This window comes from Natator depressus, chromosome 16 (genome assembly GCF_965152275.1).
Source record: "Natator depressus isolate rNatDep1 chromosome 16, rNatDep2.hap1, whole genome shotgun sequence".
NCBI lineage: Eukaryota > Metazoa > Chordata > Testudines > Cheloniidae > Natator > Natator depressus.
In genome coordinates, this window is record NC_134249.1 from 22,080,577 (window position 1) to 22,107,391 (window position 26,815).

General features: G+C 44.8%; 1 protein-coding gene across 6 annotated transcripts in view; it reads left to right on the forward strand.

The window, feature by feature from the left end:
- DAB2IP (DAB2 interacting protein) overlaps positions 1-26,815 on the forward strand; it is a 323,093-nt gene that overhangs the window by 96,933 nt on the left and 199,345 nt on the right. For all 6 annotated transcript variants that reach the window (XM_074973725.1, XM_074973722.1, XR_012642104.1 and 3 more), the window contains one exon: positions 2,053-2,156. In XM_074973725.1, coding sequence (XP_074829826.1) covers positions 2,088-2,156 — 69 coding nt within the window. In that variant the 5' untranslated portion in view covers positions 2,053-2,087. Of the gene's footprint in view, positions 1-2,052; positions 2,157-26,815 lie in introns of those variants that run through there.

Here is a 26,815-nt window from a genome sequence, read left to right on the forward strand (position 1 = left end):
CCCCCACCAATGAAGATGTCACTGAGCAGGCATTTTACCCAGTTCAGGAGGAGACTCTCACAATCCTGCAGTAGTTTAATATGCGGCTCAGCGAGCGCCCTCTGGAATTACGGCCGTTAGTCATTTCTCACGGATCCCAGCTGATGGCAGCCTATGGCAAAAGCAAGGAGAGAATCCTTGCCAAGGCTGAGCCTTTGCCAAGACCTGATTGCAGCAAATTGCAGATCACAGGTGTGGTAAAAGCTGAGAATTGGCAAACAAAGCACCACTAAGTTACACTAGTTACACGAGGCACGCTTTTTTCAGACATTCAAAAGTATAGGTTGTCCCAGCTTTAAATTTCTTAGCATGCTAATTTGCAAAGCCCTCCCCAAACACAGTATACCCAGTAATTTGCCTTTGCAGCAAGTATTTTTCTTTAAGCTACCTGTCGTTCCCAACCATGGTCTCAGCAACGTCATCATAGTGGTGAGCGGACCTGTTGCTTGTGAAATATGGTATTTGAACAATATTCACAAATGTTTAAGCATTATGATTAGTTTCTTTAGTTTATCTTATGTTGGGCGGGGGAGGGGGAAGAGCTGGTTTTCTGTAGATTCTGGAATCTACTTGTTTTTGCATGGATCCTGTGCTTAGGAAATGCCCCAAAAGCTCATTGAGATCCTCTCCTCTTTCAAAAGTGGTGAAGCACTGGGGGTTTCTCCAGGCCAGTGACACTGATTAGCAGAGTCACACGAAGGACGTTAAGTGGTTCTTTAACGATAAACAATAGGGAGCAATTGGGATAATATACGTTTCCAGCCCCCAGAGGACGTGAATAAATCGGAGCCCTGGAGATCCTAGGTCCTAATAAAATAGGAAGTCTGAGCTTCTAGTTTAGCATCCACTCCCTTGTGCTATTCAGTACCCGATGGACCTTCATTTGAGAGGCACTAGACACTGTCATCGCTGCAATTGGAGGTGTGACTGTCGCCTCGCCCAGGGGCAGCCTGGGAGCTCCCTGGTGTCTCCCGGCAGTTGGAGCACTGTAGGTCTGAAGAGGAGGCTCTGTCCTGCTCTCAGTGGGACACCTGTCTGAGTAGATGTGCAGAAGGGCGGGGAGTCCACTTTGTTCATGATCGGGGACCGTGGAGTTCGGACGTTTGGGTTCTGTGCTCCGGCTGCTTTACTGCAGGCTGCCTGTGTGATCTCAGGCAGGTCCCCTTTATTCTAGTTTCCTGATCTATAAGATAGAGCTGATGTGTTTTATCTCATAGATATCTTGCAAGACTCCACTAGTCAGGCTGTGAGAGCACTGCGAGATCTGCAGGTTAAAGAGAAGGCCAGACTATTATTATTGCTCAAAACTAAGAGCCCGGGTGAAAAGGTGTGGAACCAGTGTAAGGAATCGGCCCCATCGTGTGGCACTCTGATAATACGGCCACTTCCCTGCATCCCACTGTGCTTTTGGATTATGGATTGTGCATTTAACTGAAAAAACACATTTTAATACTAACTCTGTGCCCTAATCTGTAGCCTTCCTTCCGAGATTCCCCAAGCGCTTTATAGATACTCATGAATTTAGCCTCCTCACTCCCTGATCTCCCGCCCCACTTACTGATTTTCAGTTCTGTTCTTTAGCCCCAAGAGCAGGCTTGCTTTCTGCCTTAGGAGTGTCAAAGCAGCATGTGCATGGATCGCTGATTTGTGTACAGTTTGTATTTAGCTGCTGTGCATTTCCTTTTTATGCATGTGCAGAATGGAAATAATGATGGCTCCCTCGCGGGTCTGTTCTGGAGTTTAACGAATGTAGAGAAGGCACTTTGAGATCCTGAAATGGAAGGTTCTATAGGAAGTGCCAGTCATTGTAAGCAGAAAAGCCCTTCTGTTTAACCATGCACCTTGGTGACTGTGAGAAATGCGAGTGGTTAGAATGGGCTTGTTGAGTCAGCTCATCTGCAAGTGTATCTCAAAGAAGAAAGCTGCACCTGCAGTGACCTGCCCCCGTCCTGCTGCTGCTCTGGCGTTGGGTGTGTGGTTTTAATTGTCCTTTGTCTTCTGTGCCCTTTGCAGAGTCCCCCCCAGAGAGGGCCGGGCAGCGGCGCAACATGCCCAGCGGGGTCATGGAGAAAAATCCCAGCATGGAGCCCACCGCCACGACGCCATTCCGTGTCACGGTAAATGTCTCTCGCCACCTTCATTACCTCTCTGGGGTTTGACCATGTCAGGGTTCCCTCCCCACTCTGAACTCTAGGGTATAGATGTCGGGACCCGCATGAAAAGCCCCCTAAGCTTATTTTTACCAGCTTAGGTTAAAAACTTTCCCAAGGCACAAATTGTGTCTTGTCCTTGAACAGTATGCTGCCACCACCAAGTGATTTAGACAAAAAACAGGGAAAGGACCACTTGAAATGCCTATTTCCCCAAAATATCCCCCCAAGCTCTTAAGCCTCCCCAGGAAAGGGGGTGTGAGAATAAACAAGATGAGCACAGACCAGCCTTGGATTTTTAAGATCCAAAAAACCCAATCAGATTCTTAAAAAACAGAACTTTATTAGAAGAACAAAAAAAATAAGAGAACAACTTTGTAAGATCAGAATAGAAGATAATTTTACAGGCAGTCAGATTCAAAACATAGAGAATCCCTCTAGGCAAAACCTTAAGTTACAAAAGGACCAAAAACAGGAATACTCATTTCCTCCAGCACAGGGAATTTCACAAGCCAAAACAAAGAAAACCTAATGCATTTTCTAGCTAGATTACTTACTGACTTTACAGGAGTTGGAGGGCTTGCATCCTTGATCTGTTCCCAGCAAAGGTATCACACAGACACACAAAAGCCTTTTTCCACCCCCTCCAGATTTGAAAGTATTTTGTCCCCTCATTGGTCATTTTGGGTCAGGTGCCAGTCAGGTTACCTGAGCTTCTTAACCCTTTACAGGTAAAAGGACTTTGCCTCTGGCCAGGAGGGATTTTATAGTACTGTATACAGAAAGGTGGTTACCCTTCCCTTTATATTTATGACAGACCAAGAGGCGAGTGTATCTGTCGCTGTTTGTGCTTAGAGATGAGAGGGCCATGTTTGCTTTGATTGCTTATTTTTACATAAAGGTGCAGATGCTAGTAGCTACTATTAGAATACACAGCTGTAAAGACCTTCTCAGTAACCTTCTAAGATTTAATTTAAATCAGGGACTGTCTTTCTTTAGATTTGTATGTTGTTTCCCAGTGACGTCTGTGGAAGCACAGACTCTTGGTGTTGCCTTGAAGATCAGGTCTGAGATCTTCATTTTGTCTTACGTTAGAATTTGCACAGAGGTGTTTGTTACTGCTCCCCTCCTTGTCCTGACTGAGTCAGCTCTTCTCCATAGCATCCCATACATAGGTGTTCTGAACAGATTGCATTATGTTCCGCCTACAGGCTGAGCTTTCTGAAAGAATAATATGAAAGCCCAATAATTATATGGGTCAGGAACAAGCTCTGTTGACAAATGGGAGGTACAACCATGGAAGCAAAATAAACCATTTTAAAACTAGGCTGTAATGATCCAGCCAAGAGAAGCCATTTTTTTAAAAGTATCCTCATCCTGGCCCCATCTGTAGTTAATGAAACGGAGCGTGTATGTTGGGGAATGCAGGATTCATAATCAATTGAGGGCACCAAGGTCTTTGGAGTAACCTTCAATAGCAATAATTTACGAGGAAAATCTCTTCACAGCTCTCTCTGCAGAAGGTGTAAGCTTAAAGTGTAACTAGCTAGAGACTGATACACCAGATCTGTGCACTGGCCAAGGCACTTAAAGGGGCACATTTTCAAGAGTGGAGTGTGTGTTGTGCCCAGAGAATAAAGCTGCACATCGTGTTTGTATGTATGAGACAGGCATGTACTCTAGGAGCTGGCTTGCACAGTATGTTTCTGCATTTTCTCTGTGTGCCCACACATACTATACAGGACCAGACACTACGAGCACTCAGATTGTATGTGGGGGAGGGACATGGTAAGCCCAGATATGCAGGGCCAGAATTTCAAAGGAAGTACAATGGGTACAATCTCAAAAATGCGAGCACACCCAGTTCACTTTCAGAAATCCCCACTGATTCATAGCAGTTATCTTTGAGAACTCCTGGAGGACAAGTGAGGTCCCATGGACTGGAGAACGATAAACATAGTACCTCTCTTTAAAAAGGGGAAGAAAGAGGACCCAGAGAATTACAGACCAATCAACCTAACTTCAATATCTGGGAAGATACTGGAACAAACTATGAAACAATCAGGAGCAAGGTCAGCAACCTATGGCACGCAAGCCAATTTTTAACGGCACGCTGCTGTTTGCCAGACCCGGGCAGACAGCAGCGTGCCACTAAAAATCCGGCCCGGCCTGGCCCGCTCTTTTCCGCCCACCGCTCTCTCCTTGCAGGGCAGGCAAGCTTCCCCCATGTGCTGGATTCCTGCCCCTCCTTCTCTCCCTCCCTGCGGCCGATCAGCTGAAGGCCCTTGCTAGGAGGGGGAGAGGTAAAAGCAGAGCCGCAGCATGCTCTCTGTTCCGGGGACCTTGGGGAAGGGGGTGGAATCAGGGCATATCCCCTCCAGCTCCCTGCTGTGAGCTGCTCAGGGCGGGGTCTGGAAGCACCCCCACGACCCCAGCCCTCTGCCCTGACTCCTACACCCCATGTCCTGACTCTTGCACCCCCGACATCCCCACTTCCACCCCTTGCACCAAACGGGAGCTCCTGCACCCCTCGCACCAAATGGGAGCTGCCCAGGTAAGCGCTCCACACCCAAACCTCCTGCCCCAACTCTGAGCCCCCTCCCTCATTCTAGCTCCTGGCCAGACCCTGCCCCCCAACCCCCAGCCTGCTCCTTCACCCCCAGCCCTGTTCTCAGCACACTCCCACCCTCATCTCAGTGCAGAGAGGAAGAGAATGGCTAGAACCAGGGAGAAGGTAGGTACCTACTCTATGCGGACAGGGCCGGGACTCCAGACCGGCAGCGGGCTGAGCGGGGCCAGCAGCCGGGACCCTGGCTGGCAGGAGCTGGGGGATGGAACCCCAGACTGACAGTGGGCTGAGCCACTCAGCCCACTGCTGGTCTGGGGTCCTGGCCGCCGGCCCCCTCAGCCCACTGCCGGCCAAGGTGAACGGAACCCCAGGCTGGCAACCGGCTGAGCGGGCCGGCGGCATAAGATCAGCATTTTAATTTAATTTTAAGTGAAGCTTCTTAACATTTTGAAAACCTTGTTTACATACGACAATAGTTTAGTTATATAATATATAGACTTATAGAGAGAGACCTTCTAAAAAATGTTAAAATGTATGACTGGCACGTGAAACTTTAAATTAAAGTGAATAAATGAAGACTCGGCCCACCACTGCTGAAAGGTTGCCGACCCTGACCTAGAGGATAATAGGGTTATAAAGAATAGCCAGCATGGATTTGTCAAGAACAAATCATGCCAACCCACCCTAATTTCGTTTGACAGGTTCCTGGCCTAGTGAATGGGGGGAAGGCATAGATGTGAAATACCTTGATTTTTAGTAAAGCTTTTGACACAGTCCCACATGACATTCTCATAAGCAAACTAGGGAAATGTGGTCTAGGTGAAACTACTATAAGATGGGTGCACAACTGGTTGAAAGACATTACTCAGAATAGTTACCAATGATTTACTGTCAAACTGGGAGGGCACAACTGGTGGATCCCACAGGTGTCAATCCTGGGTCCAGTACTATTCAATACAATGGAGTGGAGAGTATGTTTCTAAAAAATTTAGATGATGCTAAGCTGGGAGGAGTTACAAGCACTTTGGAGGACAAAATTAGAACTTGACAGATTTACCACAAGGACAAAATTACCTTGACGAATTAGAGAATTGGTCTGAGCTTAAGATGAAATTCAATAAAGACAAGTACAAAGTACTTTACTTAGGAAGGCAAAAATCAAATGCACAATTACAAAATGGAGTCTAACTGGCCATGTGGTCATACTGCTGGAAAGGATCTGGGGGTTGTAGTGGATCACAAATTGAATGAGTCAACAATGTGACACAATTGTGAAAACGGTCAATATCTCGCTGGGGTGTATTAACAGGTGTGTCGTCATGTAAGATGCGGGAGATAATTGTCCCGCTCTATGTGGCACAGGTTGGGCCTCTGCTGGAGCACTGTGTCCAATTCTGGCACCACACGTTAGGAAAGATGTGGATAAACTGGAGAGCCCAGAGGAGAGGAACAAATTTTATCAAAGGTTTAGAAAACCTGGGCTCTGAGGAAAGGTTTAAAAAAATTGGGAAGTTCAGTCTTGAGAAAAGAAGACTGAGGGGAACCTGATGATGCTCTCCATGCATGTTAAAGGCTGTTGTAAAGAGGATGTCCTCAATTATTCTCCATGTGCAGTGAAGGGAGGACAAGAAGTAATTGGCTTCATCTGCAACAGTGGAGATTTAGGTTCGATATTAGGAAAAGCTTTCTAACTCTAAGGCTAGTTCAGCTCTGGAATAGGCTTCCAAGGGAGGTTATGGAATCTCCATCATTGGAGGCTTTGAAGAACAGGTTAGAAAAACCCCTGTCAGGGTGATCTAGGTTTACTTGGTCCTGCCTCAGTGCAGGTGACTGGACTTCTTGAGGTCCCTTCCAGTCCTACATTTCTATGATTCTGTGCTGCACTGGAAGCTGTTTGTCTATGGAGCCCATTTTGCACGTGTAAATCCTAGTTATGTGAGCGCATGTGGACCTTTTTGGGTCTGCATACTCTAGAGTTGTCATTTATGTTAGTACATAAATATGCATGGCCATGTTCATCTGTACTGTGCTATTTATAAACTAATTACTCACGGGAGTAAGGAGTGGTGATAAGAGCAGCAATTAGGAGACAGGAGAACTGGGTTCACTTTCCTAGCATTGCCACTGACTTGCTCTGTAACTTTTGGGCCAGTCACTTAACCTCATTGTGTTAGGTTCTCTGACTGTAAAATGAGAACAATGGGGCAGACAGTTGTAAAGCTCTTTAAGATCCTCCTGTCAGATGAAAAGCATTCGGTAAGGGGACAATCATATTCATGCATGTGTGCAATGTTGTCCATATCCGCAAACTGCATAAGACACAGTGACGTACGTTATTTAGTTGTGTGTTCACACACGGCAGTATAAAATATCCAAAGCAATGCATGTTAACGCCAGTGACACCATGTAAGTCATTTATATTTCATCTGTCTGTAACCAAATTCAGCTGCTGCAAATTCCTCAAGTTTATCAAACTCATTAAAAAAAAATTCCATTTACAAAGTATCTTCCTTCTAAATGGCCAAGAAAGCCTGAAAACGACAACAAAAAAATGAGAGAACGTTCCAGACTTCGAATACCAAATTTCAACTAATTGATTCTAATCTCTTTAGAGTCGTACTGCCTTAGCAACTGATCTGTACATAGCCCTGAATCCAGAGTGTAAAACTGCCTCCTCTCTGGAGGAGATCCCGCAAATACAGGTCCTAAATCTAAACCAGTCAACCCTTTCTACGTCATGGATACATTGGAACAAGTAAACAGAGCTAAAGGAATCTCAGGATATGTCTACACTGTACCTGGGAGGTATGATTACATCACCTGTAGACATACTAGAGCTTGCTTTGATCTAGTTAGATCAAAGCTAGCTTGAAGAATAATAGCAGTGAAGCCGTAGAAGCACGGGCGTTGGCCACACAAGTCTGTACCCGGGTCCTGGGAGGAGGGTGGGGCCAGTAGATCAAAGCTAACTTGGATATGTCTACACTTGCTGCACTTCCTGGTTTGTAGCGTAAACATAACCTTAGACACCAACTAATTTATGCTAATGTTGTTAAAATCTGAAGCAAAATCAGCAACCACCAGGCTGCCCCATCTAAACGCTCTTTTTCTTGTGGGGGGGAGTTCTCAATTTGCTGATCTGATCTCTTATTAGGAGTAGAGCCTAATTTTGTCTGTTCTGATGCTGGACTTCTAAATAAATGTTTAGACTTTGGGTATTGTGCAAAATGGTTTTGCCATAAATCCCTACAGCACTGCAGAGGCCTCATAGGAAAGTCTTGGGGAAACTCAAAAAAGATTCTGCCGATTCCATAGGTTGTGTTTCTCTTTTGCTCTTTTATTACTTGTATTATTGGAAGCAAACAGAACCTCTTGTTGCTGCTCCTACTGCCTCTACCCCAGCTGAAGCCCTAATCGTTGATTTGTAGCACCCGTTGGGTGCAGTAAAGATCACGTATTGTCACACCCAGGAGGATGAGCTCAGGTGAAGGGGGAATGAGCCCATTGGGAGCAGAACTCCTGGGCAGAAATTCTGCTTCCATCTGCATGTCCTTACGCTCAGGCTCATCATCCTCCCCTTCAAGGCTCTGCACGACTCCGCCCCTGTCTACATCTCTTCTTTCATCTTTTCCTACATCCCACTTCTCTCCCTATGCTCCTCGGCATCCTCTTTGCTAATTGCTCCCTTTGTCTTCATCTCCTTAGGCCATTTATTTTATCCCTTCCTTCTTTCAAATTCTTCTTTAAAACCTAGTACTTGCAAAGCCACCTACGTTGTTTCCCTTGCCCACTGTATCCCTGCACTGTACTGCTGGCCTGGTTATCGTGGTGGGGGGGAGCTCTTGGAAGCCTGGACCTTGTCTTTTTGTGTATTTTGTAGAGTACTGTGTTCTGCATAATTAACGGCAAATAATGAGGAGTGTGAAATACTAAACAGGGTGTGGGATGTTTGTTAGCATTTGCTAGGAGGCATGAGCAATTGTTAGCATCTGTGAAAATTATATTGTTAAAGGCACCGGGATGGTGTGTACCATACTCTATCAGTGTCTGTGTACAGAGAGATTGCCATGTGTGAAAACACTCTCTCTCTCTAGATCTGGTTCTCTCTGCAGTAACTTTTGGCATAAGTGATGTCCATCTTGCTTCTGTGCCACGAGGAGAACTAATTTCTTCTCAAAGACCTGCAAATCCATTCCTCTAATCATCCACCTTCTTGCTGGATGCAGGCTGCACTGGCAAAAAGTAAGGCTTATTAATCAACTTGCTGAACCATCTCTGTAAACTCGGGACATGTCCTGCAGAAGAAGGAAATAGTGTTCCCAAGAAATGGGAAGACCAGCCAGATAACCAGGTTACTTCTTTCTTTTTCTTTTTTTATTCTAGAGTTTTTAAAATGGCATTGATGAGTTTTATGCGCTTGTACCTCCTCTGCATTAAGGAAGCTGAGGGAGAGAATCTGAATCCATTAGGATATTTGTAGCCAAACCCAGCAATCTCCTCTGTCAGCATTGGTCTGATTTCAGCAGCTTTTTTTGGAATGGACATTATTAGGGTGGACAAGGGATGCTTCTACATGATTGATGATCATGTGGGTGCCAAAAGCATCAGTGGCGTGATGATGTGACCGAGGATGGACATAGACTCATAGACTGAACATCCAGCTAGACCATCTTAAGGCCCTAGCTAGAGATCAATCTTGGTGGTGCTTGATCTGCAAAGATGCTACGTCCCTCTGGGTTTTGCCTTGATGATGATGATGGAGGAGAAATCTTTTCACTTATTCATGGTTGGTGGAAATAAAGCTCTATTTCTCCTCTTTCTTGTTCAAATGGAGTGCATCTACTGTATGTTTCCAGAGGAGTGATTCCAGTCTTTAGCCGGTGCGATCGCCTGTATGAGATGTGGTGGCTTGCTACCAAAACCAACCTGTGCTCCAAAGTCCATATGAAATTTTAAAAAGCGTAGTCGGTAAATACACTCTTGCTAGCGAGAGGTTTGGCGTTTGTCTTCTGCATTACACAGTACACTATCATCTAACGTCTGTTTCTTCTCAGCCCTTGGAATGTGACTTCCATTAATATGAATGGCTTCATTACATGCATAGTTTTTCTGACTTCCCAGATTTTAGAAGATACGAGAGAGGAGAAATATATTCTTCCTCTCCTTCCTTCATTAACCAGAAGAGGAGCATTAGCAGTCAGTCCACTCCTGCCACTGGGAATAGTAATTAGGGCTTTAGTTTAGTGGTAATGGGATTATTACTTTTGAGTCTGCTGCTGTAGGTTTTGATGTTGTAAGCTTTTCATATTTTACAGCCGATTGTTCTTCCCTGACATCTCCATCATTGTGCTCTGGAGTCTCCAAGGGCCCGATGGGCTCAGGAGCCATTAAATTCAGAGGCTTGGGCTCTGTTGCATTTTCTGTTGCTTGTGTTCATTTGCAATGTGAAGCAATGCAGCGTGGAAATGCCCCCTCTCAATGTAAAGATCTGCCAACCTGCCTGAGACTGGAAGTGGTGGAGGCTCTGCTGTGGCTCGTGCAACATGTGATGAATTAAAGGCTGGGGGATGCTGGTTCGATGCTTGGAAGTGCTGAGCACCCACAGCGCCTATTGATGTTGGGGACCTTTTGAAAATCCAAGCCTGTAATGTCTCCTCCATGTGTCCGTTTTCCCAACTGTCTCAGAGAGAAAAAAACTAGTTGACCTAATAGATCTCTTCCATCCCTGGTCTTTATGCTTGTATGAGTCTGTGCATATATGTCTGCAGCATCCACAGAGTTAACTGCACCCCAAATCATAGCAAAATCCTGTACTGCACAGTGACATTTTTCTTTCTACCTTATAATGTCAATATGATCTTAATAGAGCATCTCAAATGTGAAAAAACCTCTCACCCAGGACGATCCATATGCTGCAAAATTCTTAATTTCCTTCTTTGTTACCAATCTCCCCAACACTGTGTGCTATGGGAGCAGAGGGCAATCTGATGCCGTCTTATGAACCATGATCTGAAAAGCTTTGCCTTATCTAAGGCTCATTTGCTGCACATTGGCGTGTCCCTCAGAACTAATGCAATTCCAAATCTGTCAGGGCAGATTTGTGCAGCGTAGGCTGTAGAGATGAGTACAAACCTCTCCCCCAGGACTGTTGAGTTCCCAAAGTACATATAGTATGTTAAAAATAGTCTTACTGCTTGCATCTGATTCCTTGGAGACTGGAGCTTGCATGGCTCTTAATGGCCAAGAGTCCCCTGAATACTCCAATGAAGCCAGTGAGAAATGCGGTCTACAGTGTCCTAATGATTGAAAGTGGCATGTGGTTACAGAAATAAGATCACAGAATTTGGTACACTGGGTATACTCTTGAACCAAGTCCCGCATCCTGTCTCTGGCCAGCATCTGATTTTAAAAACCAACCAACCATCATGTACATTACCCAGCCAATTACGCAGTGCCGTATGTGGAGTTGGGGATTCCTTCTTGTCCACTGCAGTGATTAGCTAATGCCCAGAAGCATGAGATTTGATTGCATTATCTCAGCATACAAAGGGTGAATCCAGGCCCTGCTGAAGCCACTGGGAGTTTTTTACATTATCTGACATGCTCAGGTACCCATGGAGGTTACAGACTCTGATCACTCCCCCAATTAGCTGAAGAAAACCACAAAGTTGAATGGTGTTGATGAACCCTTCTCTGTTTAGTGTGTGCGTGGTGACAACAGACTCCTCGGAGGGGGAATTGTAACCAGCATGTCCACCATGAAAAAACCGTCTAAGGACAGGTCTGTTGTGCTCATGTGCAGGTGCTCCTTTATCAGCCAGTTGACAAAACAAAATAATAGGGGCCGAAGGGATTGGTCATTATTTAGTCGTCATTTCAAATACAACCCAGCTTTGTAGTGACCAAGAGTTGTTCCCATCTGATGGCAGGTTGGTAGTGGGCAGGGGTTGATATTACAGAGCCTCCTCCTCCCCAGCAAACTAGCCGAGGGCTGAAGAGAGACAGACTAGACTCTTCTTTCCTCCCTAGATTGGGTTTTTGGAGTCAGTGCTTAGATGAGTTATCAGGCAGGAGGTGAGTGAAGCCTGCGGTTGCCTTCAATGTACCTGTTCTGTGGATAGAGAGAGGCCTTAGCCAAAGTCAAATTTTCCTGCATAGAATCCAGATGGCTCAGCAGGTGGAGGGTTTGACACTGAAACCTGTGGTGGTGTTTAATAAACCAGCCAAGCAAAGGACCTGGAACCCGAGGAACTCCACTAGAAATGGATACTCTGCTTCTGCAGGGACATTGTGAGTCAGGGCAGAATAACAGTCAGAGTGTAATTACATCAATCCCATCTCATTAGGATACTGCCATCTATTGGTCACTTTTATTAAAGCTTGGTTTTATTAAATTCTCTCTCTGCCTGCCTATGTGTTCCTGGACAGGCAGTTGCCCTGGTGGGGAGAAGATCTGACCTGCTGAATAATTTCTGCGGCAGTGAGAGAGTGGGCCAAGGAATTGGATTGATTTCTCACTGCTCAGTGACTTTGTGCTGAGGCTCACTTTCTGACAGAGTAAATTAATAGGTCAGATATGTAATCTGGGAAGCTTTCAAAAGGGGTTTGAAAGCAACTCCATTAAAGTACATACTCTGCTTTCCTGATGGGGCTGGATGAAGGGTCCTCTCTCCTCTAGGCTGAATATCCTGCATCTCTATAGACACACTCTCACCCTGTGCCCTCCTCTACGCTCCCCCACACCCCAAAACCCTGCTGTTGGATTTAGGCTTCTCTCAACGTTCACCGCGCTGTTCCCCCATTCAGAACTGTGCCTGAATGTGATTCTCTGATATGCGAAGTCTGACTTGGAGTCAGTTCTTGTAGACTCTGCTGAAAGGAAAAATATCAGGCAGCATCTTCAAGGCAAAGAGCTGCTCCTAAATCACAAGCCGGAATGAAGCCTCATTGGCTGTAGAAACAAAATATTTAGTCTGCAGGCCAGGAGCTTGGTGGAACATCCTCAGGGTGTGAAGTGGAAATGGACAGGGATCTCTTAGCAGAGCTCACTGGTGTAAGTGCAGCTTGCGCTAATGACTGTGCGCTGACCAGGACTGTCTCACTGTTTCCTTGTGCTCCCCGTCTGCCTGTATCCATCTGTTGTTGTTGTTTTGTCCTATACTTAGATTGCAAACTTTTGGGGGCAGGGACAGTCTTTTGTTCTGTGTCTGTACAGTGCCTAACACAGTGGGGTCCTGGTCTGTGACTGGAGCTCCTACCTGCTACCGTAATACAAATAAATAACATTCAATTAATGACTTTTCAATTTGGGGGTTGACTGAACGGGAACTCCAGTTACTCTAAAGATCCCCCTGTGAAGTTTTCCTGAATCCCCGTAGGAGCTGTTCGGAGAGCCCAGTTTGAGGCGCTCTGCCCTAAGAGGACATCTTGCTCTCCCATTTTGAATTTCATTCAAAAAGGGGCTCCAGCAGTTCAAACTCTTTCTGTGCCACTCAGATCCCTTTGCAATGAAGTAATTGTAGTCACAAATAAACCTCCCCAGGATTCCTTGTTTTTTGACCTGTTCACATCTTTAACCTGTCTCTTTATGCTGATTGGGTCCAGATGAGCTGGACCTGCAGCAGCATCTGAAATGCATTGTGGTAGGAGTAGTTTAAATTTTTTACTTCCTCCTAGCTGGCTTATAACCCCGTGATAAATGAAATATTTCATTAAGTGCTAATGGCAGCGTTCCACTAAATAGAAACTCTTGGGGAGATGAAAGAAGCTGTCACCTATCCTTCTCCTCCCTTCAACATAATCTTAAATGCCGGGTCCTGATTCAAGCTGGCTGCTATTGACTAGATATTAAAGAATTTTTTAAAGTTTTTGCCAATGCATAATGTACACTATTTGCCATTTAGTTTCTATTAATTTTTCAAAATGCACTCAGGTAAATTATACTTCAATAGCTCAACTTTCTTTGGAGAATTTTCCTTCTGATATTATGAGGCGAGCTGACTGGAATGAACTGGTGCTTCCCTCTGCATGAGCACCCTATCTCTAATTGAAATGTAATTGTTTACTAAACCATTCCAACTAGAAGGGAAAATTACTATCATTTTGGTCTGTGGCTGCATACATTAGAGCACCCCTTTTACTGGGGATAGAATTTAAGGAGAATAGGAACATTATCACAGATGATATATAAACAGAAAGCTATTATCATTAAACTGTCAACTGCAACTGAATTTGGATAACGAGTGTTAGCAGCGGCAAGAAATTATATGTAAATTACTTTGAGGATTTATCTGTGGATTCAGTCACCGTTTTCTGGAATGGGACACACTCTGAGGCTGTGGCTTTTGCGGCATCTTTGGGTTGGGAAGCAAAAGTGTGGTCATCCTGATGACCATTTGTGGTCATTTAAAGTCCAAGTGACACTGTTTTGCAAGAGTTAGGTGTGTTAAACTTGCTGTCTGAATCCTCCTTAGGTGATTATAACAATATTATGCATTGCACTTAAATGGCATCTTTCATCACAGATTCTGCAAGCTGTCTACAGAGTGGGTATGTATCATCATCCACGATTTACAGTTGGGGAAACTGAGGCCGCATGCAGTTAAGGAATTTGGCCACGGTCACCCAGAAAAGTCAGGAATAGGTCTCCTGAATTTAATTTCCTAATGTCTAACTTCCAGTCCCAGACTAACCACTAGTTTTAGCTGCTTCTGATTATATCTTGCTTCTCTGAATTCCAGCTACAGTTTCTAGAGGATTTAGTATTCTTCTCAAACTCAGTACTGGCCTGTGAAAATGAATGAGTGGAAAATTTGGCCTCCCAGTTGTTGTTCCCAGACCAGACATGCCCCAGCTTCCTTCACCTCTCTTCTGGTGGCCGGTGTCTTCAAACTTTCTGACTTGTTAATAAACCCTGAACTCTCCTCCTTATCTCTTGAAATCTACTCCATTCATATAAATCTGTAGGCATATTGCACAGCTACTGCTCACCACCTGGTGTGTGTGTGTGTGCGCTTTTACAATATACAGGTCAAAGGCAAAAGTTAGGTTTTGTTTCAAAACTTACAAAAATTGATATTAAATAGAAGTTAAGACATTTTCCTCATTTAATGCTGGCATGAGAATCAGAAAATGCAACAGACCAGTCTAGAAACACCGTCCTTTTGAGTGAAGTGCAAAACCGCCTCCAACTGAAGAACTAACTAGGTAATTTTACTTTTTATAATCTGTGGTGTAAGTAACGGGGAAAGAATCTTATTAAAAAAGGCATCAGGTGATTGATTTGAATCTTGCCACGTACCTGTAAAATTCTAGAAAGTAAACTTCTGGTTTCTTGCAGCTCTGGGAGCACTGGCCTCCAGCATGGTTCAGGGTATGTGGAACTGTCAGATTTCAGCACCGGGCTGCTGCTGAATCCACTGTGGATTTATTCTGTGCATCAAACAGGAGACAGCAATGACAGGATAAAAGACATTGTGTTATGACCTGTTTCACTGGAAGGACGTTGCATGGCAGAGTGTGGATTTTTTTTTTCCCCTGTTTGAACTGACTATGTTCCAGGGAGGTCTCCTCATCGGGGCTTGCAGTTGTCCAAAGGAAGCTTTCACAGAAAGGAAAAGACCCTAGGGCTTACTGATGGAGCCAGCTTAATTCACAGAACAGGGCCTATATTTTTAAAACATTAGTAACCCCTTGTTGTGGGGGGGCGGAGATGTATGTATGTTGATTTGGGGATGACATCCCTGGAGTCTGGCTTGTGGGGATTGAAAGTGGCTCAGCACTGTTAGCATCTAGTGGCTCTTTGGTGGTCTACATCAAATGAGTTAACAGTCTCGGGTCAGTGCCTGCTGGATAGGGATCCACATCACATGCTAACAGACCTGTAGGCTGGCTTATTTATCTGCAGCTCTGGAAGCCTCAGCCCTGAGGCTAAGAGGAGAAAGGTCATGCTCACCAATCTGCCTGCTCCTACCCACCAGTTGGGGTTGAAACTCATTGCGGAGGACAACGTGTGACTCTTGGTTTGCTGCTTCCTCTGCTGTTTGGTTGATGGATTCACAGGGCTTCAGTCACATTTCTCTGTTTAAATTTTTTCTCACAGCTGATTTGGCTTGAAAGCATCATGTGTGTATATATTACTGGTTTGGACTTTATTTTGTTTGACCATAACAAATGGAATCAAAGCAATCACTCTCTATCTAACCTATGAGCCCACATCCTCAAAGGAAAGTTGCACAACACTTTCAAAAGACAAGCCTGGGAGCTTAAATACATAACTCTGCTGGACACTAACAATCATGGTCTGAACAGACACTGAGTTTGATTTATTACAATAATCTGGAACCCACTAGCCCCCTCTTCTTGTCCTGTGACTGCAGAGGTGTTAACAGACCACTCTACCTTGAATGGTTTCAGAGTAGCAGCTGTGTTCATCTGTATCTGCAAAAAGAAAAGGAGTACTTGTGGCACCTTAGATGCTCAAATAAATTTGTTAGTCTCTAAGGTGCCACAAGTACTCCTTTTTCTTTCTAGCTTGAATGGTCCCTTACAATATATGTTAACTGCTTATGCTAAACAATCTGTTCCACCTTGCATTTTGCTGGGACTCTGGGAGTTCCTTTCCCAGACCTGCCAGAGAGCTCTGTGTATCTCGAAAGTCTCACTCTCCCCAACAGAAGTTGGTCTAATAAAAGATGTTACCTCCCCCCCCTTCCCCTTTTCTCTCTAAATGTCATCTAGTCATGTGCACTTGTACCTCCGCTACCACTGATTTTTAGTTCTGTGATCAATTCCTCTTTATCTGTCAAGACGAGGTCTCCTATGGCATTCCTCTGTGTTGAATGCATCACTGTTTGAGTTCGGAAATTGTCATCTCTAATGTTAAGAAATTCCAAGGATGTTTTAATACTGGCAGCATGAGACCTGCAGCATGTGTCATGCAGACTGAGTCTCCTCTCCCCTGCCCCCCCCCCATGATTACACAGCTTTTCCCCCCTACACATTATAGATATTCATTAAAGAAGCTCATCGTCCTGTTCCCTAGTGTGATTTGGTGGTCTGTAGCAGACACCAACTAGTGCCTTGCCTTGTACTTTTTTTTCTATTGTTCCATGATTTAAGGTATGACACTGATCCGTCTATTACACCCCCGGTCCTGCTGAGATGGATTGTTCAGGGCAAATCGGAGGTGTGTGGACTGTGAGACTGTGGCTGGGCAGCAGCCCCCGTCTGCAGAAGTTTCAGCTTTTGGGACTGCAGCAAAAGATCGATGAATGGACGTGGCTGATCCAGGCCAGTGGGGCTATAAAACCGCAGAGTGGATGTTTCAGGCTCAGGCTACAGCCTAGGCTCTGAAACCCTGCAAGGAGAGAAGGTCTCAGATCCCTGGCTCTAGCCTGAGCCCAAATGTCTTCACTGCTATTTTTAGCCCCGCAGCCTGAGCCCAAAAGCCTCGACCACAAAGGTGATGCCCACACAAAAGCCTGGGTCAGCTGACCTTTGTGTGGGCATCACCTTTGGGGTTGAATGTTTGTTTTGCCTCCTGCAGGGAGATCAAAGGTTGGAATCCATCCAGAAGAATTCAGTAGAATGGTGGCCTGCACTCTGCTCTCTCCTGGAAAGTCATGGGCTATGGGCAGATGCCGGGGAGAGGATCTTGTGCTGCTCTGATGACATTTGTCCATCCGCCTTCAAACACCTCCTCTCCCCCACCCCCTTGTCAAAACCATTGCAGCCATGCCAGAAATACCAGCTGGTGCTGATAAATTACCTTTCAGTGGAAAGAGTCCATGGGGAGAGTATTTCAAAGTTAGGGTATCAGTAGGGCTAATAGGAAGTGTTAGTTCACATTTCACTCTTTTGATCAGTGTATATTGAATCATAATCCACAATAATATTATTTGGCACTTCTGTGGCACCTTTCATCCAAGGCTCTCAAAGTGCTTTGCAAGACGAATGAATTCAGCCTTACCACCCCAATGAGATTGTTAAACAAAGTTTTATGTATTTTACAGATGGGGAAACTGAGGCACAGAGACTTTCCCCACGGTCATGCAAACTGTCTGTGGAAGAGCTGGGACTTGATATCAAGGCTTGCAGATGCCTGTTTTAACCAGGAGAACTAATTTACAGTGATTTGAAAATTAATTAAAATGGGAAAAACTCTCCCAGAGAATAGGATTTTTTTTCCTTTGAAAAAAGTTTTTTATTTTTGTGATGGTTCTCAGTTTATTATGCACTTCATTTGTATCTGGTCTGATATTCTTTTGACTTCCAAAGCTGCAGGGGATGTTTAATTCCCCTCCAAACCATACCAACCCCCTCCCCCAAATACCAATTCATTGACATGGTTTTTAAATGTCCTAACAATAATTTGATTCATATCCAGGTTTTTTTTAAATGTGTGGTTTCATTTCCAAACTATAATTTAAATGGTTTTGTCCTTTCTTTCTTTTTCTCTTTTTCTCTTTCTAAGTTTGAATGTAAAGGTTTCATTTTTCTGTGTTGATGGGATTTTACACTTTCCCCTGCGATCCTGGAAACCCAAAAGCAACCACATTAAGCAATGCATGAGAACCAGAAAGTGAAACTGCCCAGGCTAGTTTCATTTCTATAAGGTAAATGAAGTGCAAAAAGTAAACAAATAGCATGAATGTTGATTTCTTCAAACTGAAAGCATTTGAATATCCTATAATATCAACTGGATATTGTCCCTTTACCAATAATCCAGAAATAAAGTTTAAAGAATTATTCAGAAAACATCAGCGGCACAGTAGGGTCATCCGCTTCCTCGGCAACACTTTATAGCAGTGACATGTTTTCTGAAGACCTTTTTGAAGTCCTGTTGGATGGATTCGGTAACTTGTGAAGCCCTCAATCTCTGAACTTTTCCCATTAGGAAAGAGTTTATTTTTCCCTCACGTTCCTATTAGTTGGGGCATATGCAGAACTGCCGCCTTTGCTACAGCAGTCACTGGTAGTTCTGGCTGAGGACACCGCTTGGCTGTACTTTTCATGCTGAATCTAAAGATGATGCCTGCTGTCTGTACCTAAATTCTAAACCTGTTCCTGCCGTACTAAGACTGAACACTTGTCTTTCTAACAGCAGCAATTGCATCATGTCATAGGCTGTGATCTCTTTGACTTTCATTGGGTAAGGTGGCTAATGCTGGGTCTGTCCGCTCTCAGGAAAGTCCGGGCTCTGCAGCAAATGATAGTGAAAGGGGAGCTCTTCCCTTGAAGGGCATGTCTACGCTGTGATTGCAGCAGGCAGAAGCATGCCTGAATTAGCTTTGATCTAGCTAGCTTGCTAAAAATAACAGGGAAGCCCTGATGGAATTGGCTGCCACTCCGAATACATACCAAGTATCCCATGCTACCACCCATGCAGCTACACTGATATTTTGAGTGAGCTAGCCCAAGCAAAGCTAGCTCAGATGTGTCTACGCGTGCTGCAATCACACCTCCTGACTGCAGTGAAGACATACCTTGAGTCAGTACTGATCCAGGGTCCTAGCTCTAGGCCACTGTGATGCTGGAAGTGTCATAAAACTTGACCCACTTCCTAAACATTCATGATCACGTCAGGCCCTGCAGCACTTTCCCCATGACTAGGGCTGCAAAGTTAAAGCATCACCAGCACCTGAGTGGTCTTTTTCTGGTGGTCTTCCCTCCAGATCCCAGTGGAACTGGTGTTCCTTAGCTTGGGAGATGTGGGGAGACCTTATCTCCAAGTGGTAACACTGCTGAGCCAAACCCAGCACATTTATTTGAGGCAGTGGGCCCAATTCTGATCACTTACCCAGGTTTTGCACTAGTGTAACTCTAATGACTTCAATGGTGTTACTCCGGATTTACATGGGAATTGGGCCCAGTGTCTCCTGAACACCAAGGAAAGGCCAGACAGATCCTTTTCACTCAGTTCCTTTAGCACTCCCAGTCGAGTAACTTTTTATTGCGCCTTCGTGTGTGTGTATGCATTAAAGTGACATTGATTTCTGCATACTATTTCGAACTCCAGTTGCCATGGGAACAGGATTCACTTTCCCCTTCATACTGTGTCTTTCCCCAGCTCTGCCCTCTGAAGATGCGAGCTGTATTTCTCCTCCTCTCCCTTTTTTCTAGAGAGCACAGATAATGGTGGCTGAGACAACAGGGATAATTTGACAAAATGATGATACGAGCCATAATGCCTTTGGTGATGCACTCGTGTGGGCCCTGGAGCTCTGCCAGCAGTCAGCCTGTCTGTATCTTGCTCCATAATTACAGTGGGTCATATCTTACCTGTGACATTCTTCACAACATGAAGGAAATTAGTTCAGACACTAATCACGTCTTTATTTCCCAAATATCTCTGAAGTGATGTATGCCACCTATTGTGCTAAGTGCAACTCTCCAGCCCAGATCTCTGGATTGCATCTGTGTGTTTCTAGCCATAGGAGAGGCACTTGGCCTTTCCCATTGCTAGAGCCAACCACGTCCTAAAGCCTTTACTTGCAATCCTTGGGAGCTGTGACCAAATTAAGACTTCAGGCTGCGGTGGTTATGGTAGGGAAAACCTGTGCAGGTCCATGTCAAACTCTCTAGAGAGCCTCTGGAGGTTCTTGGTGACTGTCTCTTCACCTTGCCGCTCTGGGAGAGTGATTAGCACCTGCGGTACTTGACAGCCTGCTCATGCCACAGGTTGTTTTTTTAGGGACAACAGGTACTCTAGTGGCAGGCAGTGCCCAGGGCCAGTTTATACGGACATGGGGGCTGTGGGCATGGGCGGAGACCAGGGCCAGGTTTATTTCTTCATAGTGTTAGATGATAATAGATTATACGGTTTAGATTGTAAACTCTTTAGGTAGAGACCTTGTGTTCTGACCTGGCTGGGAAGCAGCATATGCACCTGTGGTCTGGGCGCTAGCTTGGGAGTTGGTAGACCCAGGGTCAATTTCCTGCTCTATCACAGACTTCCTTTATGATCTCGTGCCTCAGTTTCCCCTCTGTAAACTGAGGATGATCATACTTGGACACTATAGTACAGGGGCCATATTTAGATAGTGATAATTTGCGCTTCATCCTAGAATCTCAAAGTACTTTACAAGTATTAATTAAACCTCCCACTGATCCTGTGAAGTAGCAGAAGTAGCATCCCTATTTTACAGAGAGGGAAAACCGAGGTATAATGAAAGCCTTCTAATCAGTAAGGTAGCCAGCTCTCACTGGTGACAGCGAGGGCCATTTTCCCATGGTGGTTTTCTGATTGCAGCCTGACTTTAAATGCAGCTCTCTTTGATAATTAGCAAGTGAGTCGAGAACAGTTAAGATAAAAATAAATGAAAGGTAAATCACCTTGACAGATTTGAGTTTCCTGCTGGGTAACAAAATCCTGCTTTAAATGTATCAAATCCACTGCTAATGATTAGGTAGAATACAATAACTGCCGAAACCTAACAGTCTCTGCATTTCCTCCTACCCCTCTCAAAATCTCTGCTGTTGTTTTGCAGAGATTAAAAAGAGCAATAACTCCATTTCAGTTTTCTAATATTTTGGAAGCTAGTGGGAAAATCTGGTCACTGTGTGTAGTGGATCTTCCTTATACCACTTGCAAGCTTTCAAAGTGACTGTCTTGGATAACATAATTAATTGAAAAGAAAATTGTAGTTATTATGGCTTATTGTTGACTCACAGTACACTCGTCCTTACCCTAACCAGGAGGAGGTGATAGAGGAGACGATACAAGGCTCAAACACAGAGCAAAGTTAGGAGAAAAGGGGGAAAAGCAGGTAGAATGCAGGGTTGGAGTTAGTTTTTATTTGCATTTAAATGACTTATTAGATTTAAATATTTGTGGTTCAAGTGTGAAAGTGTATCATGAGCTTTCCTATATTAATTTGTGTGTGTATCTCTAGATCTGATATGTATGGTAATGTGTATATATGTTGTCCATACATATTTCTTGTTCCCTATCCTTGTTTTAACTATGGCTGGAGCTATCTATTTTATGGATTTGCAAAACCACTTGGAGCTTTTGCACTTTTTATTCCTATCATTTAAAACCAATAGGTTTTCCCCCCTTCCCCCAGATTTGGTTTTTTTTTTTTAATTTAAAAAACCCAAACTTCCCTACCCAGTCAGTGAAAGTGGACTTTAAAGGAGAACATTCATGTAAACAGATTTATGGAGACAGTCCTCTTGTCTCCCGTATGGGTTTTATTGCACAGTTTGTGGAGTTCTGTGTATCTAGGCTTGGAAAGATTAGATTTTTATCAGTAAATGTTGATAAACATCGATACACGGGTAGACCATGCCTTACTTTGCCTATATGTAAAATGCTGCAGCTGCACCATTGTCATATTTTAGTATAGACACTACAGGAATGGGAGGGGTTTCCCGTCGCTGGAGGTAATCCACCTCCCCAAGAGACAGTAGCTAGGTCAACGGAAGAATTCTTCCATCAACCTAGCACTATCTATACCAGGAGTGAGGTCGGCTTAACTGTGTCACTCAGGGGTGTGGATTTTTCACTGCCCGAGAGACGTAGCTCTTGGTGTAGACCACCCTCAGAATAGTGCTGCTTGAGAACTTCTTGGAGTCAAAATCTAGTGATTTAGTCTTGAATTAGGCTTGTTACAAATGGACTAACAAAAGCATTGTAGAAACAGGTACGATTGTTGATTTAAAGATATTTACTATGTACACTTTGACATGTGGTGTTGACAATTGGTGCTAACTGTTTATATAAAGCTTTAACTTTTCGGATTAGATCTTTAAATAATTGCTCCCCTCCACAATTTTGTGCAGCTGTGAAAATGTAAATAGAGAAAAAAATCTAAAGACTTACCAACGAATGTTGATGTTATCCATCAAAATATAAAAATTGAATTCTGCCAAGGCTATGTAGATAACGTCTGGTGACCATTTTTGTAAGTGGCAGTGTTGTCTAGTTAATAGTGCCCCAGACTGAGAACCAAGCAGTCATGAGTTACAAAGCTGGATCTGCTGTGTAGCCTTGGGAAAGTCATTTAACCTCTGTATGATTCAGTTACGCGGGGATAATATTTATCCACCACAGAAGGTTATTGTGAGCCTTGATTAGCTTACATTGGCACGTTGCTTTGAGAGATGCATTGCTACATGAGTGCAACATATTTGTTGTTGAATCCTAGAACTATAAATACAGGAAGAACCTAGTAACTCACCCAGCCCATTCCCCTGGAGCCAGCACAGGGCTGTTCTTCACAGTGCTTTGCCAATCTCAGTTTAAATGTCCCAAACGATGGGACTTCCCTTGGGAGACTGTCCCACAGCTTCATACGTTGTGACTCTGTTTTAGAGGAGATGGCATGCTGTCCATGGCTTGCTACCACAGGTTTGACAATGACCTTGAGTGTCTTGCAGCTGCACATGTCTTTGATATTAGAGGTTGCTTCCGTCTAAGGAAAGTGTGGAAGACAAAGAATTTCTCTTTGATGCTTTGGGTCTCTGTCTGATAAGCAGAGATGGCTGCCCTAACTGAAAGCCAAAGCTTCATTCACAAACGGCTAGATGGCCCAGTGGTCTGTTTCAGTATGGCAGTTCAGATTTCACTATCCTAAATAAAGATTAGGAGGCGGTACGATCCTGTGCTAGAAATGGACTCCCAATTTTTGTCCCCCTCTCCCAGAAATCCTGCCTCTCCTCGTTCAAACCAAGTTTCTTTCACTCCACAGTCCTAGAGTGATCACCTCTAAAACGCTGTCTGTGCACCCGCCCATGCTTGACCTCTCTCGTTTCCATCTTTGTTAGATGGAAAGCTTGCTGTGGGGTGGATCTGTTCATTGTCTTTTGAAAAGCACATGTGCATTTCTGGCATTAAGGATTCAGCTGGTTTTGTTGTGTTGGAAAGAAAACATATTTTTTTGTTTCAGTAAAGATGGTGAAGGGAGGAATTCTTCATTTGGAAGGGACAGTGTATCTGACTGTTGATGGTCTTGACCCTGCGGTGAGGGGTCTGGTGTACCTGGAGAGGGTTCAGGGTTCATTAGCCAACTGTAACCAAGAATATGTTATAACAGCACAACTTTTGAAAGCCTCTGTGCTGCTTAGTCTTGAGTGGGCACCTGCGCGGTGGGGGTCAGGCTGTCTGTAGCCACATGCCTGGGTTGAGTTACTTATCACAGCAAGCAAGACAGTTTAAATGGTTAGATCATGGAACCTTGTGCACTAGCTTTAAGTATTAGGAGCAGATAGGTGGTTTCCCTTGGATGCCCTCTATAAAGAGTCTGAGTGATAGAAACCATTAATCTTTGTAGAGTTTGGTTGCTGGTCGTGTCTGAGAGGGATCACCTAGAATCCAAATACACTTTGCTACCATGTCCTATAAATTCTTTATTTTATCTTCAGTGAAATCACAACTACATTTTAAAAGCAGGACGGACGTAATGATTTACAGCTGATATCAAGTGCTTAAGTCATTATTATGCTACAGAAAGTATTGTAGAAGTTTAGATTTATAGGAGTGTGAATAATTTTCTGTCAGATGGGGATTATCCCTTTTAATCTAAAAGGCACTCATTCTCTCTTTGAGGTTTCAAAGACATTTGTCTGATTGGAATCTATTGCTCTCCATTGTAAAATCTCCTGTGTATACAGTGCATAGGATACTGTAAATGTGAACTTATTAGATTTATTGAAAGTCAAATACTCCGAACTCTTAATGTCATAAACAGTTGAATCCTGTGAACACTATGGGGTATGTTTTAGCTGCATATCTCTTGGATTTGAGGGCTTTAGCTGAAGGTCTGTAGTTATAAAGGTCTTGTGGGGCTAATCCTTTGAGGACATTTCTTGAAAACACGGATGGAAAACTGTAGAATTTCTTAGGAGTCAAGTAATTGGTTTTCTCCCTGTTGCCTTTTATCCTGGGCTGGATGTTTGCTTGAAAAAAACCCATGCCTTTCCCAGTGATATGATGTAGAATAGGCCTGTAACGGAGCTAAAACCTTTGAGATGCTGAGTCAGTGCAGCTATTCTTTACACAAAGCCAGATTTTCAGTGGGCCTTTACAACAGTCTCCAAATTATTTGCAGGCACATGTACTTTTACAAGAACATGAATCCCCTTTTATGAATGCAACCCAGGTAATTTCACAGCCCACGTAGTTCCCCCTTGTGGGAATAAATGCAGGGTTTTATGCGGGCTGCGGTCTCTTTTAGAGGCACAGGTGATCTAAACTGTGGTATCAAGAGCGTATGTCAGGAAGATGCTGATGGAATGCTAGCTGGGAATATTGGCTTGAAAATGTTTTGATTTCTGCATGGCACATAAGAGACCATCCACCCCATTCCATTTCTTGGTCTCTCAGTTGTAAGTTCCAGTAGGGCTGACTTTTCTGCAAGTTGTTATAAATTTAATATAAATTGTTAAACTTAGTGCTTGAGGGAAAACCACTGTGAGCCCAACAAGGGTGAACTCCTGAGCTTCATGTAATAGTGCTCTCTCTGCCTGTCTTGCTGGTGGGGGTTGCCAGGTATCTGGTTTTTTACCAGAATGCCTGGTCGAAAAGGGACCCAAGTGGCTCCGATTGGCACCACTGACTGGGCCATTAAAAGTCCGGTTGGCGGCGCAGCGGGGGCCCAGGGCTAAGGCAAGCTCCCTGCCTGCCCTAGCTCCGTGTAGCTCCCAGAAACGGCCACCAGATCCCCGCGGCCCCTAGATGCTGGGGTGGGCAGTGAAGTTCCACACACTGCCCTTGCCCTGGCTACTGGCTCCACAGCTCCCAATGGCTGGGAACCGAGACCAATGGGAGCTGCGGTGGGCAGTGCCTGCGGGTGCGAAGGCAACAAGCACTGCTCAGAGCCACCTGGCCACCCATTCACCTAGAGGCCACAGGGACCTGGCGGCCGCTTCCTCAGAGCCGGGGTAAGCACTGCTGGGATCCTGCACCCCAAACCCCTAGCCCAGCATGGAGCTGCCTCCTGCACCCCAAACCCCTCATCTCTGGCCCCAGCCCAGAGCCCATACCCCCTCCCACACCCCAACCTCCTGCCCCAGCCCAGTGAAAGTGAGTGAGGGTGGGAAAGAGTGAGCAACTGGGGGGGGGCGGGGGCGGAGGGGGGAATGGAGCGAGTGGGGGGTGGGACCTCAGAGAAAGGGCAGGGCCTCGGAGAAGGGGCAGGGAAGGGGTGTTCTGTTTTGTGTGGTTAGAAAGTTGGCAACCCTACTTGCTGATCTTTATTGTTTCTTTGTATGTCTCTTGCCTTATACATAGATTATAAGCTCCTTGGGACAGGGGCTGCCTTTTTGTTCTGTGTCTGTACAGTGGTTCGTGATCCATGATTCAGGCTCCTGGGAGTTGTAGTCATACAAATAAAGCCTGCTTCAGTCACTAAGGAGCTTCACGCCTCACTCCTTTTGGCTTTCTCTTCGCAGACAGTGGGGAAGAATGACCTTTTTCAGAGTCCAGAGAATTGGCTCTTCCCTGGGTGTGCTCAGCACTGCGTGTGGGCAGCCGTTGGCAGTGGCACCCTGTCTCCAACAGCGCCCATTACTGGGCGCTGCAGAGGAAGGTGTGAGCTGCCACAGCATGTGTGACTGCGTGACACTGTGCTAGGGTCAGGGCAGATTCCTTTCGGCGGGGTGGTGACCAATTAATACCATGTAGGATGAGGATGGTGAACTCTGTCTAATCTGTTTCTGGTAGTTCTAACATACCTGTTACCATGATCACTCCACCTAGCTAGCGTACTGGTAGATGCTGTCCTTATTCATAGTTTACTAATCTGTTTGCTTCCATCTCCTGCCACAGCAAATTCCATAGGCTGTTACTATGTGTGTTTTCTGATTATCCTTTTTAAACAGCTGCCCCTTTTTCTTGCATTAGCGTGGAGGCTTCATAGCCAGGTTGTATCTTTTTTTTTTTTAAACGTTAAACTTTGTATTAAAGAAACTGAGTAGCACCAGCTAGAACTGAGCATAGTTTCAGCAGGATCAGGATCTATCCAGCTTCCCCTAACAGATTTCTGCCAAGGCACCTCACTCCTGACCTTCAGCATCTCCTGGTGTTCTGTTTCTGAGCTCCTACATTCTCCTA